Genomic DNA, 13740 nt, shown 5'->3' with positions numbered 1-13740 from the left:
ATCAACCTGTACTATCATGAGTGATCAATGCTTGCTTTTCTTTGAGTTTTCTGCTTCCGCCTTGTTGTTTGAATGCTTATTTGAGTTTGCCATGAATCAAAAACATCTTTGAGTGTAATCTTGTATTCACATAAAGATATATTAGATACCTCCAGCTGTGCGAAGGGTTATAAACTGAGTACCATGGCATCATTGATTGTAGCCTCTCGAACTTCGGCTTTGTTTCGGTCCACGCTGAAGTGTTTCAAATACTTCTTTCTGTTTGTTGTCATCTGCATCATAACAGTGTTCCAAAGCATGTATGTGCTAGTTCAAATATAATCCAAGACAAAAACAGAACAGAGCCATTCAAATAACCTGATAGGCAAAAACAATTCTTTGATCCCTTTCTGGATCTGCCTCAGGCTCTATAGCTTCCTTATTCTCCCTAAGTCTCCTGCAACTCACATTAAAATATAGCCATTACATGTATAGAAAAGTTCAGCAAATTCTATGTGACAGAAGAAATAAAAATCAAGCTTACCATATCCAATCTTTTCCAACTTAGAGGCAGCTGTAGTAAATGCCTTTTGAATATAATAAAGTGACCATCCCTACAAGACCAACATCACATGTCAGTTTCTTACATGTATGTATCTTACAAAAACACAACACCAATGCATACACATTTGATTATATTGATTACTTTCATTTTCTTAAAATTATTATTGGTGCATATACGTATCAGTATTAGATACGTGTTTCCACTTCATAATCCTACAAGGTTTATACAAAGCACCGAATTTCAAATTATTACAAGTGTCGAGGTGTCGACATATCAGTGTCGGTGTCGTGTTTCTTGTGTCCGTGCTTCATAGATAGGCTTTATAGATAGAGAAACAAAACTTACACCTCCACTGTCATGAATTTATTTGAATTCTGTATAGAAGCTCTCCAAACATAACAAAACAATGATTTGCAATCTGCACATTCAAGTATCGATTTTGTATATATATATATATATACCTTTGGAGCAGCTTTAGCACTCTTCCACAAGATTGCAGCACACGCCTCCGGACTATATCATGTAATAAATAAAGGTTAAACTAGTAGAACAGATCACAACATCTTCAATTGGTAGAAAATAAAGGTTAACCTTTACATTTTCCTTCCCAGACGCACTTATAAACCTCGGCTTCTTGGCAGAAAATACATCATCAAGCTGTGTGTCATTGTATCTCGGGGCCTTAAACAATCCTGGTTTTTTAAATCTATTACCCACCTCAGCAGCTTTGCAAACATAAAGTGACAAATCAAGTAAATCCTCAACAAACTATAAAACAATGAATTGAGTAAGAAGCTATTGAAACTAACTTCGAGGAACCAGCCGAGGTCGGAGATTCATCAGTATAGTCCACAAAAATATCCCGCTTCAACTGCTCTCCCTGCCAAGAATTTATGCATAAACATCAACAAAAAACTCCTCTACCAGAATTAAATGTCAGTTATAAATACTAGAATAAATAAACTAGGGTTGGGAGCCCGAAAACTAACCCTAAGTTCTGAAGGCGTCTTTCTTTTAGCAATAGAAGCACCTTTTAGAGGTACCGATGAAATTCCACGAGAACTCGGAGGCATGGCACTTGGTGTAGCTACTTTCTCCATTCAGCATTCACCACACATGCTCCAGATAGATCTACACTAGTTAAAATCAAATCAACAAAATCGCAATCAGCGAAACTAAAGAACACACTAAAATCTTGAACTGAAATAGTCATGAAATGAAAATTGATGAATAGAAAGAATTGAGAAACAGAATCAAGAGAAACAACGAAGAAATAAAGAAGAGCATGTGAAGTAAAGAAAATGAAAAATACAAACACAAACCAAAACCAGATCTCAGAACACACAATTAGATCAAAACCTCCCTCCAAGAGAGGAAAATGAAAATTTTCGGAAGAAGTATACCTGGATTCGTGAGTATGTGAGATTCTTCGAGCTTATTCCATGGCCGCCGTGAGAAGTCGAGAGAGAGATTTTTCTGTTATTGTCGTCGTTTTCGCAAGAGAGAGAGAACCGAAGACCATAGTTGTTGTTTTCGCTCGCAAGAGAGATGATGATGAGAACAAAAAGCTACCATGGTTGAGCTTTATTAAGCGCCGCTGATGTTGCTGTTCGTCGCGGAAGAGAGAGCGGAGAGCGTGAGGACGGGAGAGAGAGGCTCCTCCTCTTTTCTTTTCCTTCTAGGTTTTCAGAATCCAAACTTTGAGTTAAGAGAATGTAAACATATTGTATTTACGTTTTGAAAATTTTCTCCTTTTTTGTAATTAAAAAAAATTTAAAAAGAAAATAATTAATTAGAGAAGCTAAATAAATTAGAAAAGAAAATAATTAATGAGAGGGAAACAAAAAAAAAGAGGGAAATTTTGGAGGGGTATGTGTTTTTGGGCTTGAGTCACATTTTGAAGTGAAAATTATAATGGAAAAGAAAATATTAAAAGATAGAGGGAAACAAAAAAAAAAGAGATAACTTTTGGAGGGTTTTTTTTTTGGGGTTTTGGCCACAGTTTGAACTGAAAATTATAGGCCTCGGTTTTTTAGTTGCGGTTTAAAATATCTACCGTTATATAACCGTGGCAATTGAAGTACAGGCCACAGTTTTACACTCCGGAATCAATATTCTATAACATACGTCTACGCTTTGATAACCATGGCCAAATCATATATGTGGCCACAGTTTTTGAGCTGTGGAAAATTTTAGCGTGGTCGTAGGCCAAATTTCTAGTAGTGCCTTTAGTATGGGTGATGGTTGGGTCACTGGAGTTTAAGTGATATATGTTATGGAGCCGTTAGTTTTTTGTCCGATAATATTAGGGAACCTCTCGATGATCGATCGTCGTTGGATGGGGTTTCCTTTCGTATCATTTTTAAACACTACTGCAAAAAGTATCTTTCATAACGCTATTGAATTTGAGTTCACCACAGTCAAAGGATCCACCATGGTTGAATCTATTCAATTAGGCGCTTTTCTTTTATTTGCATTTTTAAGCCTACTTTTCACATCGGCTGGAACTTACAACCGTGGTGAAAAGTGGCGTTTGATCATGAGTTTGAATCTTACTGTTGTTAATTAAAAGACATACAACTGCGGCTGTTTAATATAGTCGTGGTTGTATGTAGTGCGCTATCCAATTTACTACCACGCGCAACATACCGTGACTGTAAATAACTCACTTACAACCACACTCTACCTAACAACGATTGTTCAACCATTATTATAGGTCTTTCGCGACCATTGTTAGTGGAAGAGGATAATGTTGTTCTCACTGCTATTTCTCTTCTCTATGAGATAGACAAGGAAGTTGCTCACTGCTTTTAGGAAATTTTAGTACCTTCTTAACGAAGATATGAGTGTCATGTTTGATTGGTTTCATTGTTTTGCCTTTCTAACTTGTTTTTTTCTCATTTTTTGTCACGTTAATTCTTAAGGATGAATCCCTTACTCATCTAGGTTATATTCGACTTATTTTCTTGGTGAATTCTCTTGAAAAGCTTGTTGTTGATGGTTGGTGATACTGGGCTTAGACCTTTCTACTAATATATCAGGTTGGAGTGTCTCTTGTATTACCTTATAGTATTATTAAAGGGAAGAAGTTCTCTCATTTGCAAGGACTCTTTTAAAAACATCATTTTTCTTCTTCTTTATATTAGTTGCACATTACACTTCTGCATGTAAGAATTTTTGTGGAAAAAAATTCAAAAAAATTACACTAGATCTTATTTTGGTTTGAAGTTTCTTGAGTTTGGTCGATTTAATTCTTTTGGAGGTCGGATTTGAAAAATTAAATCTCTAGACCAAGTTATGTTCTTAAACATTGTTTTCAAGATAAGGAATCTTTTCGGGGTTAAGAGCGTTGTTTTAGAAGATGATATACATTTTGTTTTCCCTCTTCTATTTTAAAATTTGCTTAGATTTATAACTTATAAAAGAATGCTAGTGAGGATGTGTTGTATCATTCATTTGTAATTTTTTTTATCAATTTATGAAGTAATATGAATCATAGTCAAACACAATAGTATTTTATATTGAGTGAAGTTGATTACACTATTTTTATTGTTTCTCAAGTTTTATGGACATGTTATTATTCTATTATAGTATAGTTTTTGAATTAGTAAATTTATATACATTATTTTTCTCCAAACTTTTTTAATGATGCATTGTCAATATTTGAGAAATATCGCAAGATATCAACACATTAAAAGAAATAATAGTTTGCACATAAAAAACCTATTTTAAATTGAATTGACAGTAAAATTTTAAATCATTGTCCATACAATACTAATATGATTTTTTTATTGAATTACAAATAGCAGAAACAAAATACATATTCATGTCATGCAACTTCACATATTATATATTATAATAATTAGAACACACATAAATTGTCTTCTAAGAAGTAGAAGCAATTCATACACACCATTCCTATATAGTAAAACCATGCTTGCCTCCAATAAGGATTGATGAACAGAACAATTGCAATTACCAACAATACTGATGTGTATGCCACCACAAAGCTCACACGGAAAACATACATGTCCACCCAACTATCATTATCTCCATCCATGTTCACGTCATTTGGTAATGTATTAGGTGCTTCTCCACTAGAATTGCAACTTGTTGGCAGTGGAGGTCCACAGAGAAATTGATTACCTTCATAGCTGCTTTCATCAAAGGTAATAAATTGTCCTTTCCTTTCTGGTGTCGTGCCTGATAAATTGTTGTGTGCAACACTGAATACTTCAAGGGAAGTCAATCCACTTAGTTGAGGAGGAATTTGGCCACATAACATGTTGAAAGAAAGATCTAAACTCTCCACTTGCACCAAATTGGAGAATGTTGCTGGAATTTTTCCAGTGAAAAAATTGTTGGACAAATTCAGTGCTAGAATTCTTCTCAAGTGTCCAAACTCTGATGGAATACTCCCATTTAGTTGATTGTGAGATAAGTCAATCCCAGACATATAAATAAGGACATTTGTGGTATAGGTTTCTATTCTTTTTTTTGATGTAAAGTTATCTCTCTCTTTCCCAAATCGATAATTAATATCTTCACTATTATTGACGGCACCATTGAATTTCTCCCTTAATCCCTCTGGATCACTGTTTTCAAAAGGCATTTTACCCAAACAACTAGGTATTTCCCCAACAAAATTGTTATATGAAAGGTCTAATATATTTAAATTTGTCAGGTGGCATAATTGCTTTGGTATACTTCCTGTGATGTGATTACCTTTCATAAGGAGGATGCTTAACTCTGTGTAGCGAAGATTGTGTATTAGATCATGGATTCCATTTGTTATTTCATTGTTGCTAAGGTCTAGTGCCACCAAAGGAGATCCTTTTTTAAACATATTTTTGGACAAACAACTGAATTTGTTGTCACTCAAATGGATAAGAGTGGTAGAATAACTTTCAAAAGATGGGACACAACCTACCAAATTATTTTGTGAAAGATCTAGAAAAGCAAGAGTTTCAAGTTGTGCTAATTCTGATGGGATAGATCCTTCAAAATTGTTATTGGACATTGAAAGCTCAATCAAGCTAGAACAATTTTTTATATGACTTGGAATTTTTCCAATGAATTTATTATTGCTTATGTCCAAATTTTCGAGGTTAAATAAGTTAGAAAAGTTACTTGGGATGTTTCCTGAAAGACTATTACCATCCAACAATAAATACTCTAAAAAACTGGACATAAACAACATATGAGGTATTTCACCAGACAATTCATTATCAGATAGATCCAATTCATATAGAGTGCTTAAGTAACTTACCTCATTAGGAACAGAACCATGAATTGAATTTCTAGACATGTTTAGACTACGCAAGTTTGGAAAAATTGAACTGATGTTATTGCTCAACATTTGACTAGTTATAATATTGCTAGATACATCAATTTTTGCCATGTTGAGATGAGGACGAGACGGAAGCTGGAAATCTCCATTAAGGGAACAATTCCTAAGAACAAGACTTTCCAATTTCGTGTTGTTTTCTAATAAAGAATTTGGGAACTCTCCTCTTAGTTTACAGTTAGTGAAATCAACATCAGTCAAATTATTTTGGTAAAGAAGTTTGGAAGTGGAATGGAATTAGCCTCAGTTGTTGAAGACAATTGAAGCACTTGCAATTGAAATTTGGGAACCCATGTTTTCAAAGATGAGTGTGAGTCGGGGATGACTTTATTCTTATTAGGAAGATCCTAAAGTCCCACATTGGCTAGAGATAGAGCTTTCAAAGAATATATATAGAGGGACACTCCTCACCTTACCAACCGGTTTTGTAAGGATGAGTTAGGTCAAACTCTAATATGGTATCAGAGCCTATCGATCGGACCATGGGCCGCCCACCATTAATATCCACGCACCAAGCCCAAAAGAGTGCTGGGCGTGAGGGGGTGTATTAGGAAGATCCTAAAGTCCCACATTGGCTAGAGATAGAGCTTTCAAAGAATATATATAGAGGGACACTCCTCACCTTACCAAATTCTCGTTGCCATAGATAAACTTTAGGTTAATTTGAATGATTGGAAAATAATGTAAATGAAATAGGAAATTCAAGTTGGTTTCTTTCGAAATTAAGATATTCAAGTGATGTAAAAGTAGCAAGATTAGGACCAATATTACCAATAAAGTGATTATTAGTAAGTGTCAAAGTTCGAAGTGATGTCATGTTCACAAAAGATGAGGGGAGCTTCCCCACAAAATTATTGTTGGAGAGATCTAAAATTTCCAATTTCTTAAGCTTCCACCAATCTGAAAATGAAAGGTTGACACAAATTCCAGTTACATTTGGGTTGTGATGCATACGTAAAAGTTGTTCTATAAAAATAATTACCTGCAATTGGAAGGGTGCCGTTTATCCCACAATATTTTGCGGACAAAACTTTCAAAGAAGGCACGTCTCCAATACTTTTGAAAAACTCATTTTTCAAGTTACTGAAGTCTAATGTCAAGTATTCCAAATTACTTAGGCCATGAAAAACTACACAAGGAAAAAAATAGAAGTACCAAAAATAAATTAATAATTTAGTTTATAAAAAATATTTTTCAATATCCATCCAATCAAGTATTACAATATCAATATTTTTGGATATGTTTTAGACTATGTACAATGGTTTAGTTATTCAACACCCTACTTTTTCACTTTTTATGTTCCACATCATCTTCTCTCTCTTCCACCTCATCATTCAACACACATTCAAATTTTACTCACTACAATGGTTTTGTTTAATAAAATTCAACACCCTACCCCACTACTTTTATTTCTTATTCTTATTTTCTTTTATATATTTGTTTTTATGATTATATATTTCTACATCTCAATTATCAATTGAAACTAAATTAAAATAATTAAGATTTTAATATTTTATTTTAATTTTTTCTAATTTAGTAATTTATTTAATTTTTTTCTTCCAATTTTATATTTTTAATTTTTTTTGGGTAGTTGAAAGGATAATTAGTAGAATTTTGGGTGTTAAAAGGATTATTATTGGGATCCATTTCACTACAAAGATGTCTAGAACTACAAACAAGAATTTTTTGAAGGCTAAATAGAAAAAATTGAGAGAAAAAAGTGAATTTTTTTGTGTGTCCAAATCAAATAAAACAAGTCTCTATTTATAGACAAAAAAAATTATGAATTTTGGTGAAAATAAAAATAAATAAAAAATTGATTTACTAAAAAATAATTTACATTAAATAATTATTATGAAATAAAAATCTAAACATACACAACAACCAATAATATTTTGTCACATACTTTAGGTGGCCCCCACTCTTTTCTTATTCAACATGTTGAAAGTATTCAACACCAATTAATCCACATCACATTAAACACATAATTCAACACACCATTGTAGCTATTCAACTATTGAATAAATTATTCAACAACCCCATTGTAAATGGTCTTAGAAACTAACAAACTAAGTAGCATAATAGTTATAAAAATTGGTTGCGTTAATCATTCAAAAGTAAACTTTTGTGTCTAATTAATATCTATAAATGATGGGGTCACATACAAAAACTATGAAAATTATTTTCAAAAGATATTAGCAAAAGATGAATTTCAAAAATAATAAAAATAGCAATACTCACCACTGATATCAAACGATCCATTCAAGTCGATATCGGTTAAGTCAAGAATCTCCAAATTCCTCAGTTTTGATATATCTAGCAATATATAAACATACATGATTGATTAGAGGCCCATATATTATTTAAGTAAAAAATAATAATGAATATGTAAAACATGACATACTGTGAATTGTTTTTCGAGTAATTTCACTCCTCGCTAAACTTAAACTCTTGAGAGAAGAAAGTCCACTAAGAGCAGATGTAATATCAGTGTCATTGAAGCGGTTGCCGGAAATATCAAGAATCTCAAGATTCTTCAATATGTCCCACAGTTCTACGCATTAAATTTATATAATTTGCATCAGTCTTAATTAAAAACCACCAATTAGCTATCCTAATAAAATGAAAGAGTGATTGTTACCTTGTATATGGAGATCTGAGTCCAATCCAATGTTACCCAAATGCAGTTCCTTCATAGATGTGAATCCCTTTAGTGAAGGCAGGATTTCATTTGTCAAATTGTATGCACTTATGTCAAGGACCTCCAGATGCGGCAGCTTTGATGGAATTGTTTTCAAAACTGTCTGAAAAGCTATGATAAAAATAATTTGTTAAAAATTGCTGATTTCCTTTAACTATGTAATTTTTTTAATAAAGAAAACTATATTATTTGCCCTCACTGTGTAAAGGAGTGTTCTCAAAGTAGGACCCGTAGTCTCCAGCTGCTAATGATAGAGATTTAAGAGATGAAAGTCCATCCAGACAAGACAGAATGCTCATAGCATTTTCGAAAGGATTTTGACTCAAGTCAAGAACTTCCAAATATTTCAACCCTGCATAATAATATATGTAAATGAAATTGTGAAGATAGGTTCATATTCCCTTAGTAATTGAGATAATTAATAACGATGATATAGAAAATTGAATTAATATAACCTTGATCAGTTCTTATACAATTGGATATTTGGGTACGTGAGAGTTCCAGAGTCTTTAAATCTTGGAAGATTAGAAAATCAGAGTAGTTAAGTTGCCAATATTGTTCTGGATTGAATTGCATGAGATTCAGTTTCGCTACTCTTCCCGAAGTGGTATTGCATTCAACTCCTTCCAACAGCCTTCACAGCACATTAGTACTAACAAACTCTTCAATTTCATCTTCACAGGTTTGTATGATCATAAAAATTATTTTGCCATTTAAATAAAGAAAGGATAGTACACTTGACTCAGTTGTCAATTTTATTTAGGGTTAAATATGTTAGAGGTCCCTATAAATATGGCAACCTTCAATTTTAGTCCCTATAAAATTTTTCTTCAAACAATGGTCCTCGCAATATTTTCCGTCCCTATTTTTGGTCCCTCCCGTTAGATTGCACTAACGGAGGCTTACGTGGCACGCCAAGTGTCGCGCCACGTCACTTAAAGTCAATATTAAAGAAAAAGAGATAGATTGCGGGGGTTTTAAACCCCCTTTAATTAACATAAAAAATAATAAATTTTCACAAACAATTAATCAAATAGTTGGTAGGAAAATCTTTGAATTGTGTTTGAGTCATCTATGCATAAAATATTTGACATGTTTCAAATATTTTAACCATATATGTATAAAGATCGGCCATTTAAATCCCTTTTAATCATTTGACATATAATTTATTTTGACTCCATTCTACTTTAGATTATTGGAATATCCTTCATTTGCTTAACCCTTCTAATCGATGCTTCTATGAGGTCTTTTAACACATGTTCAAACGACCTAAGGAAAAAAACTACAATAAAACCTACTTCAACTTTCTTTTTAATGATTTTATTTCTGCATAAAAAATAAAAAAATATTGGCTATTTTCCATCTTACTTTAACAGAATATTGCATCTCTTATAGTAGTTGGGTGGTGAATTTTTCTTTATGCTCAAGTGACACTATTCTATCCATATTCCAAGCATTCCTTAATTTCATCTATCTTGCTTTGATCTTATGGTTGATGTCTTTGTCTATCTCCCATCATTTTATATGATGGACTAAAACCATGAGACTTATTATATGGTATCCTGTCTAATTTCCACCTCTATACTAAAATTTTGGTACCTACGGCTTAACTTGCATCTCATTTTTTTCCTAGACAAAATTTGTGCTTAGTTGGACTGGAGCTGTGGTGCAATTATTATAGTTTCTACCATGTGATTGGAGGCCAGGAGTGTGAGTCATGGAATCCACCTATCGCCCATGCAAGGTTAGAGTGCCTACAAAAAATCTATAAATGTGTCTGACCTTTACTTGATAATCTAACATTTTTTAATCAATGGATATACATCCTTACTTTTCCTTTGAAAGTGACTCCCTCAGGCCTCGTGTAAAGAAGCCAAATCCAAAGAAAAGAATTTGAATAAAGGGTAATGTGCATTAACAAAGAGAGAGGAACAACATAAAATGGTAAAACTACATAAGGGACTAACTCAATGCAAAAATCATCCAAGGAATAACTGAATGAAAAATTCATGCTCGATGAATATGCATATGCATGCATTAAAAAGTTTTACAAGATTCAGCCGACGCGAAAAAATTACTATAAAACACACACCATGAACATGTTTTGGAAAACTGCTAGAAGCACCACTACCAAAAGGACAGACAATTGATGTTGGATCTCGAGATGATGTGTCAGCTGTGAAGAAATCTGGATGTTGCTCTTCATGAGCTTGCAGTAAAAGTTTATGTATTTTTTTAAGAGTGATTCTTAAAGACTATAGATGATATTTTGAAGAAGATTTTGGAATGGTATAGAATATCATTTCAATATGGTGATATGAATTCTACTATGAATTGGTACAGAATATCATTTCAATCTAGTACTCTTGGTAGCTTCCGATGGAAGATTATTTAAATTAAATAATGATACACTATGATGAACATATGTGCATGTATCTTTTTGGGTTAATTTCATTCTTGGATTGAAGAATGATGCAGGTTTCTTAATGAACAATACAAATTCAATGAAGACATTCTCAATCAATGGTAAAAGAAACCAAAACAAGCTCTGGTTTAACCATTCAATGAAGGTCCTATTTGTGGGAAATATGCCATTGTAAAGGAAAATGACCATCGTGAGAAAGACAAAGCGCAACTATTCATATTTGTTGAGACTAATGTTTCTACAGGTGCATGGAATTGAGCTCGTCTAAACCGTAATACTTTCACTTCATCAACAATTCAAATGCCAGCACCATCAAAACACATATATTGTCAATGACAAAATCTTGGAGCTTTCTTCAATTTCTTGCCGAGTTGCTAGGCCAAAGCCGCGCTCATATGCCCCATAGTTCAATTAGTAAAAATCTGGTATAATAGTTGGTCTTTAGTCTAATAGCATACAATCCTGTGATTGGGAAGAATGTTGTTGGTGAAACAACTCTGATTGGGAACAATGTTACAATTTTGAACAGTGGCAGTGTTTGAAGGACTAAATATTTGATTAATTGTTTGTGAGAAATTATCATTTTTTCAGTTATTTAAAGGGGGTTTAAAACCCCCGCAATCTGCCTCTTTTTCTTTAATTCTGTCTTTGCCTGACGTGGCGAGACATGTGGCATGCCACATAAGCCTCCGTTAGAGCAATCTAACAGGAGGGACCAAAATTCGTGACGGAAAATTTTATGAGGACCAAAATTCGACGAAATTTTTTGTAAGGACTAAAAGTGAAAAGTGCAATATTTATAGGGACTAAAAACTTATTTAACCCTTTTATTTATTGTACTCAACTACTCACCGTGTTGAATATGTCTATCCGGTGCTAAACCAAATCACACGTAGTCAACTTTATTTATTTCAAGTTTACTTTATTGGAACAAACGTAAATAAACAAACTCCTTTAAATCAATGTTTTAAAAACCGGATTGCCGATCGAACTGATAATATCATTGAATTAAAGGATCAGAGGTCAAACTAGAAATGTATTGATTAAATCGCATAATTGACTCAAATAAAGTTGTATAACGGAAAATAAGAGATGTCAATTGTATGAGCTCTTTTGGTGCTGCGTCGGAGAGCTTCATATACAACAGCGAAGTGTATCGTGGTGCGAAAAATATCATAGTGTATTGAATGCTCGGAATACAACAGAGTCGCCATCGAAGTTTATTTATTTCAAAAAAAAAATGTTGATAAAACCCTCGAAACTAAAGAAAATGGTCGGTGCAACGAAATTTGAGTTTGGGAGACGGTTGTGCAAGGGAAGGTATTGACACCCATCACATTTGTTCGTTGTACTCAACCGAAATCATTTAGGATTATTATTTTTATTATTACTAAAAAATTTACCTAACTTTTTTAAAAGAAGCATGGAGATCTCATCTTTTTCCGGATTATCTTCTTTTTCAACTTTCTTAAAAAGAACCTTTGGTGCAATAATTTTGGATGTCTTCTCTTAATTCTCACACTTTTCTAGTCTTCCAAGGTCTGTCTCATATTCTTGAAGTTTTCTAAACAACGTTGCAGAAGTCATTTTGGATATTGCAGTCACTTTTGGTTGTCATTCTCTAGATAAAGATCTAAGCACTTTAAGATTAAGTTCACCGCTAGTAAGAGTCTTACCAAGTGCTTTCAAGTGATTTGTCAAATGCACAAATCTTTTCTGCAAATCAAAGAATGACTCTCGGAGTTGCATTCTAAATAGTTCGTACTCTTGACTCAACGTGTTCAATCTTGATCTTTTAACTTCAACGGTTCGTTCATGTGTATCTACCAATGTATCCCATTTTTTTCTATTGTGCATGTCATAGTACGAAAGAACTCATCTAGGCTAAGTGCACCTTGAAGATGATTTATTGCTTTCTTGTCCTAGAGGACTTTTTTCTCATCATCTTCGTCACATGCACTTTCGAGCTTAGGGGTGCCAACACCATTAACAACACTAGTAGGAACAAAAGGGCCATTTTCAACTACTTTCCATACTTCTTTTTCTTGAGATTCTAGATGTGTCTCCATGCAAATCTTCCAAAAATCAAAGTATTCACCACAAAACAATGGAGGCTTGTTATTGCTACCACTGTATTTGAAAATCAGATTTGTATTTGCGGAAGTCATTCCGGATCTTTAGGAACAGGTTACCTATAACTTGATATGATGCCAATTATAAGTACGAAGTTTGCCTACGAAGGGGGTGAATTAGGACTTAAAAAAAACTTTATTAGGTTTATATGAATGTTGGTTCTATCTTTTCTGGTTATGCTAGGCGATGAAAGCAATAAAGTGTGGAAAGTAAAGAACATCGAGAATTTATCCTAGTTTCCCTCATAATCCAAGAGTACGTCTAGTCCCATTACCACATGTAAGAGATTTTATTATTGTTAGATCTTCCTAAACAAGACTCTAACCAAGTTATCAAGAACAATCCTCTTGAAACTTGTTCTACAAGAAAAAAATAATCCTTCCTTTCCTTGCACACACTTGTTTTCGACATTCTTGGAAAAAAAAGACAATACACTTCACACAATCTTATTTCAAACAATCCTGGAAAAATAAGATGTTGATACAACAAGATATTTTTTAGTAGATAAGTTTGTACTACAAAAATCCTATGAAAGAACTTCTTCTATTTCAAGTATGAAAAACAAGAACAAATATTCTCTTAAGTGCTCA

At 33.3% G+C, this 13740-nt stretch overlaps 1 protein-coding gene and 1 pseudogene across 1 annotated transcript; both read right to left on the bottom strand.

Annotated features, from left to right (window-relative positions):
• Positions 1–354: 354 nt before the first annotated feature.
• LOC131611901 (uncharacterized) lies at positions 355–2022 on the bottom strand. The gene is made up of 7 exons (XM_058883734.1): positions 1948–2022; positions 1534–1675; positions 1356–1424; positions 1162–1273; positions 1006–1057; positions 524–593; positions 355–436 (listed from the first exon to the last, which is right to left on the bottom strand). Exons 2-7 carry the CDS (start codon positions 1642–1644, stop codon positions 428–430), a joined length of 423 nt encoding a protein of 140 aa, XP_058739717.1. The 5' UTR covers positions 1645–1675; positions 1948–2022; the 3' UTR covers positions 355–427.
• A 2384-nt stretch (positions 2023–4406) lies between these two features.
• Positions 4407–12604, bottom strand: LOC131614166 (cuscuta receptor 1-like; annotated as a pseudogene).
• Positions 12605–13740: the final 1136 nt, after the last annotated feature.

This window comes from Vicia villosa, linkage group LG6 (assembly GCF_029867415.1).
Source record: "Vicia villosa cultivar HV-30 ecotype Madison, WI linkage group LG6, Vvil1.0, whole genome shotgun sequence".
NCBI lineage: Eukaryota > Viridiplantae > Streptophyta > Magnoliopsida > Fabales > Fabaceae > Vicia > Vicia villosa.
Note: the sequence above shows the minus strand (reverse complement) of the source record. Positions and strands in the feature narration are given on the sequence as shown.

Excerpts from the sequence above, each read along its gene's own strand:
- LOC131611901 (XM_058883734.1), bottom strand. The coding sequence starts at position 1,644 with ATGGAGAAAGTAGCTACACCAAGTGCCATGCCTCCGAGTTCTCGTGGA. Across the intron at positions 1,425-1,533 it reads AGACGCCTTCAGAACTTAGG|GGAGAGCAGTTGAAGCGGGA; the intron begins GTTAGTTTTCGG and ends AATTCTTGGCAG. Across the intron at positions 1,274-1,355 it reads CGACCTCGGCTGGTTCCTCG|AAAGCTGCTGAGGTGGGTAA; the intron begins AAGTTAGTTTCA and ends CTTTATGTTTGC.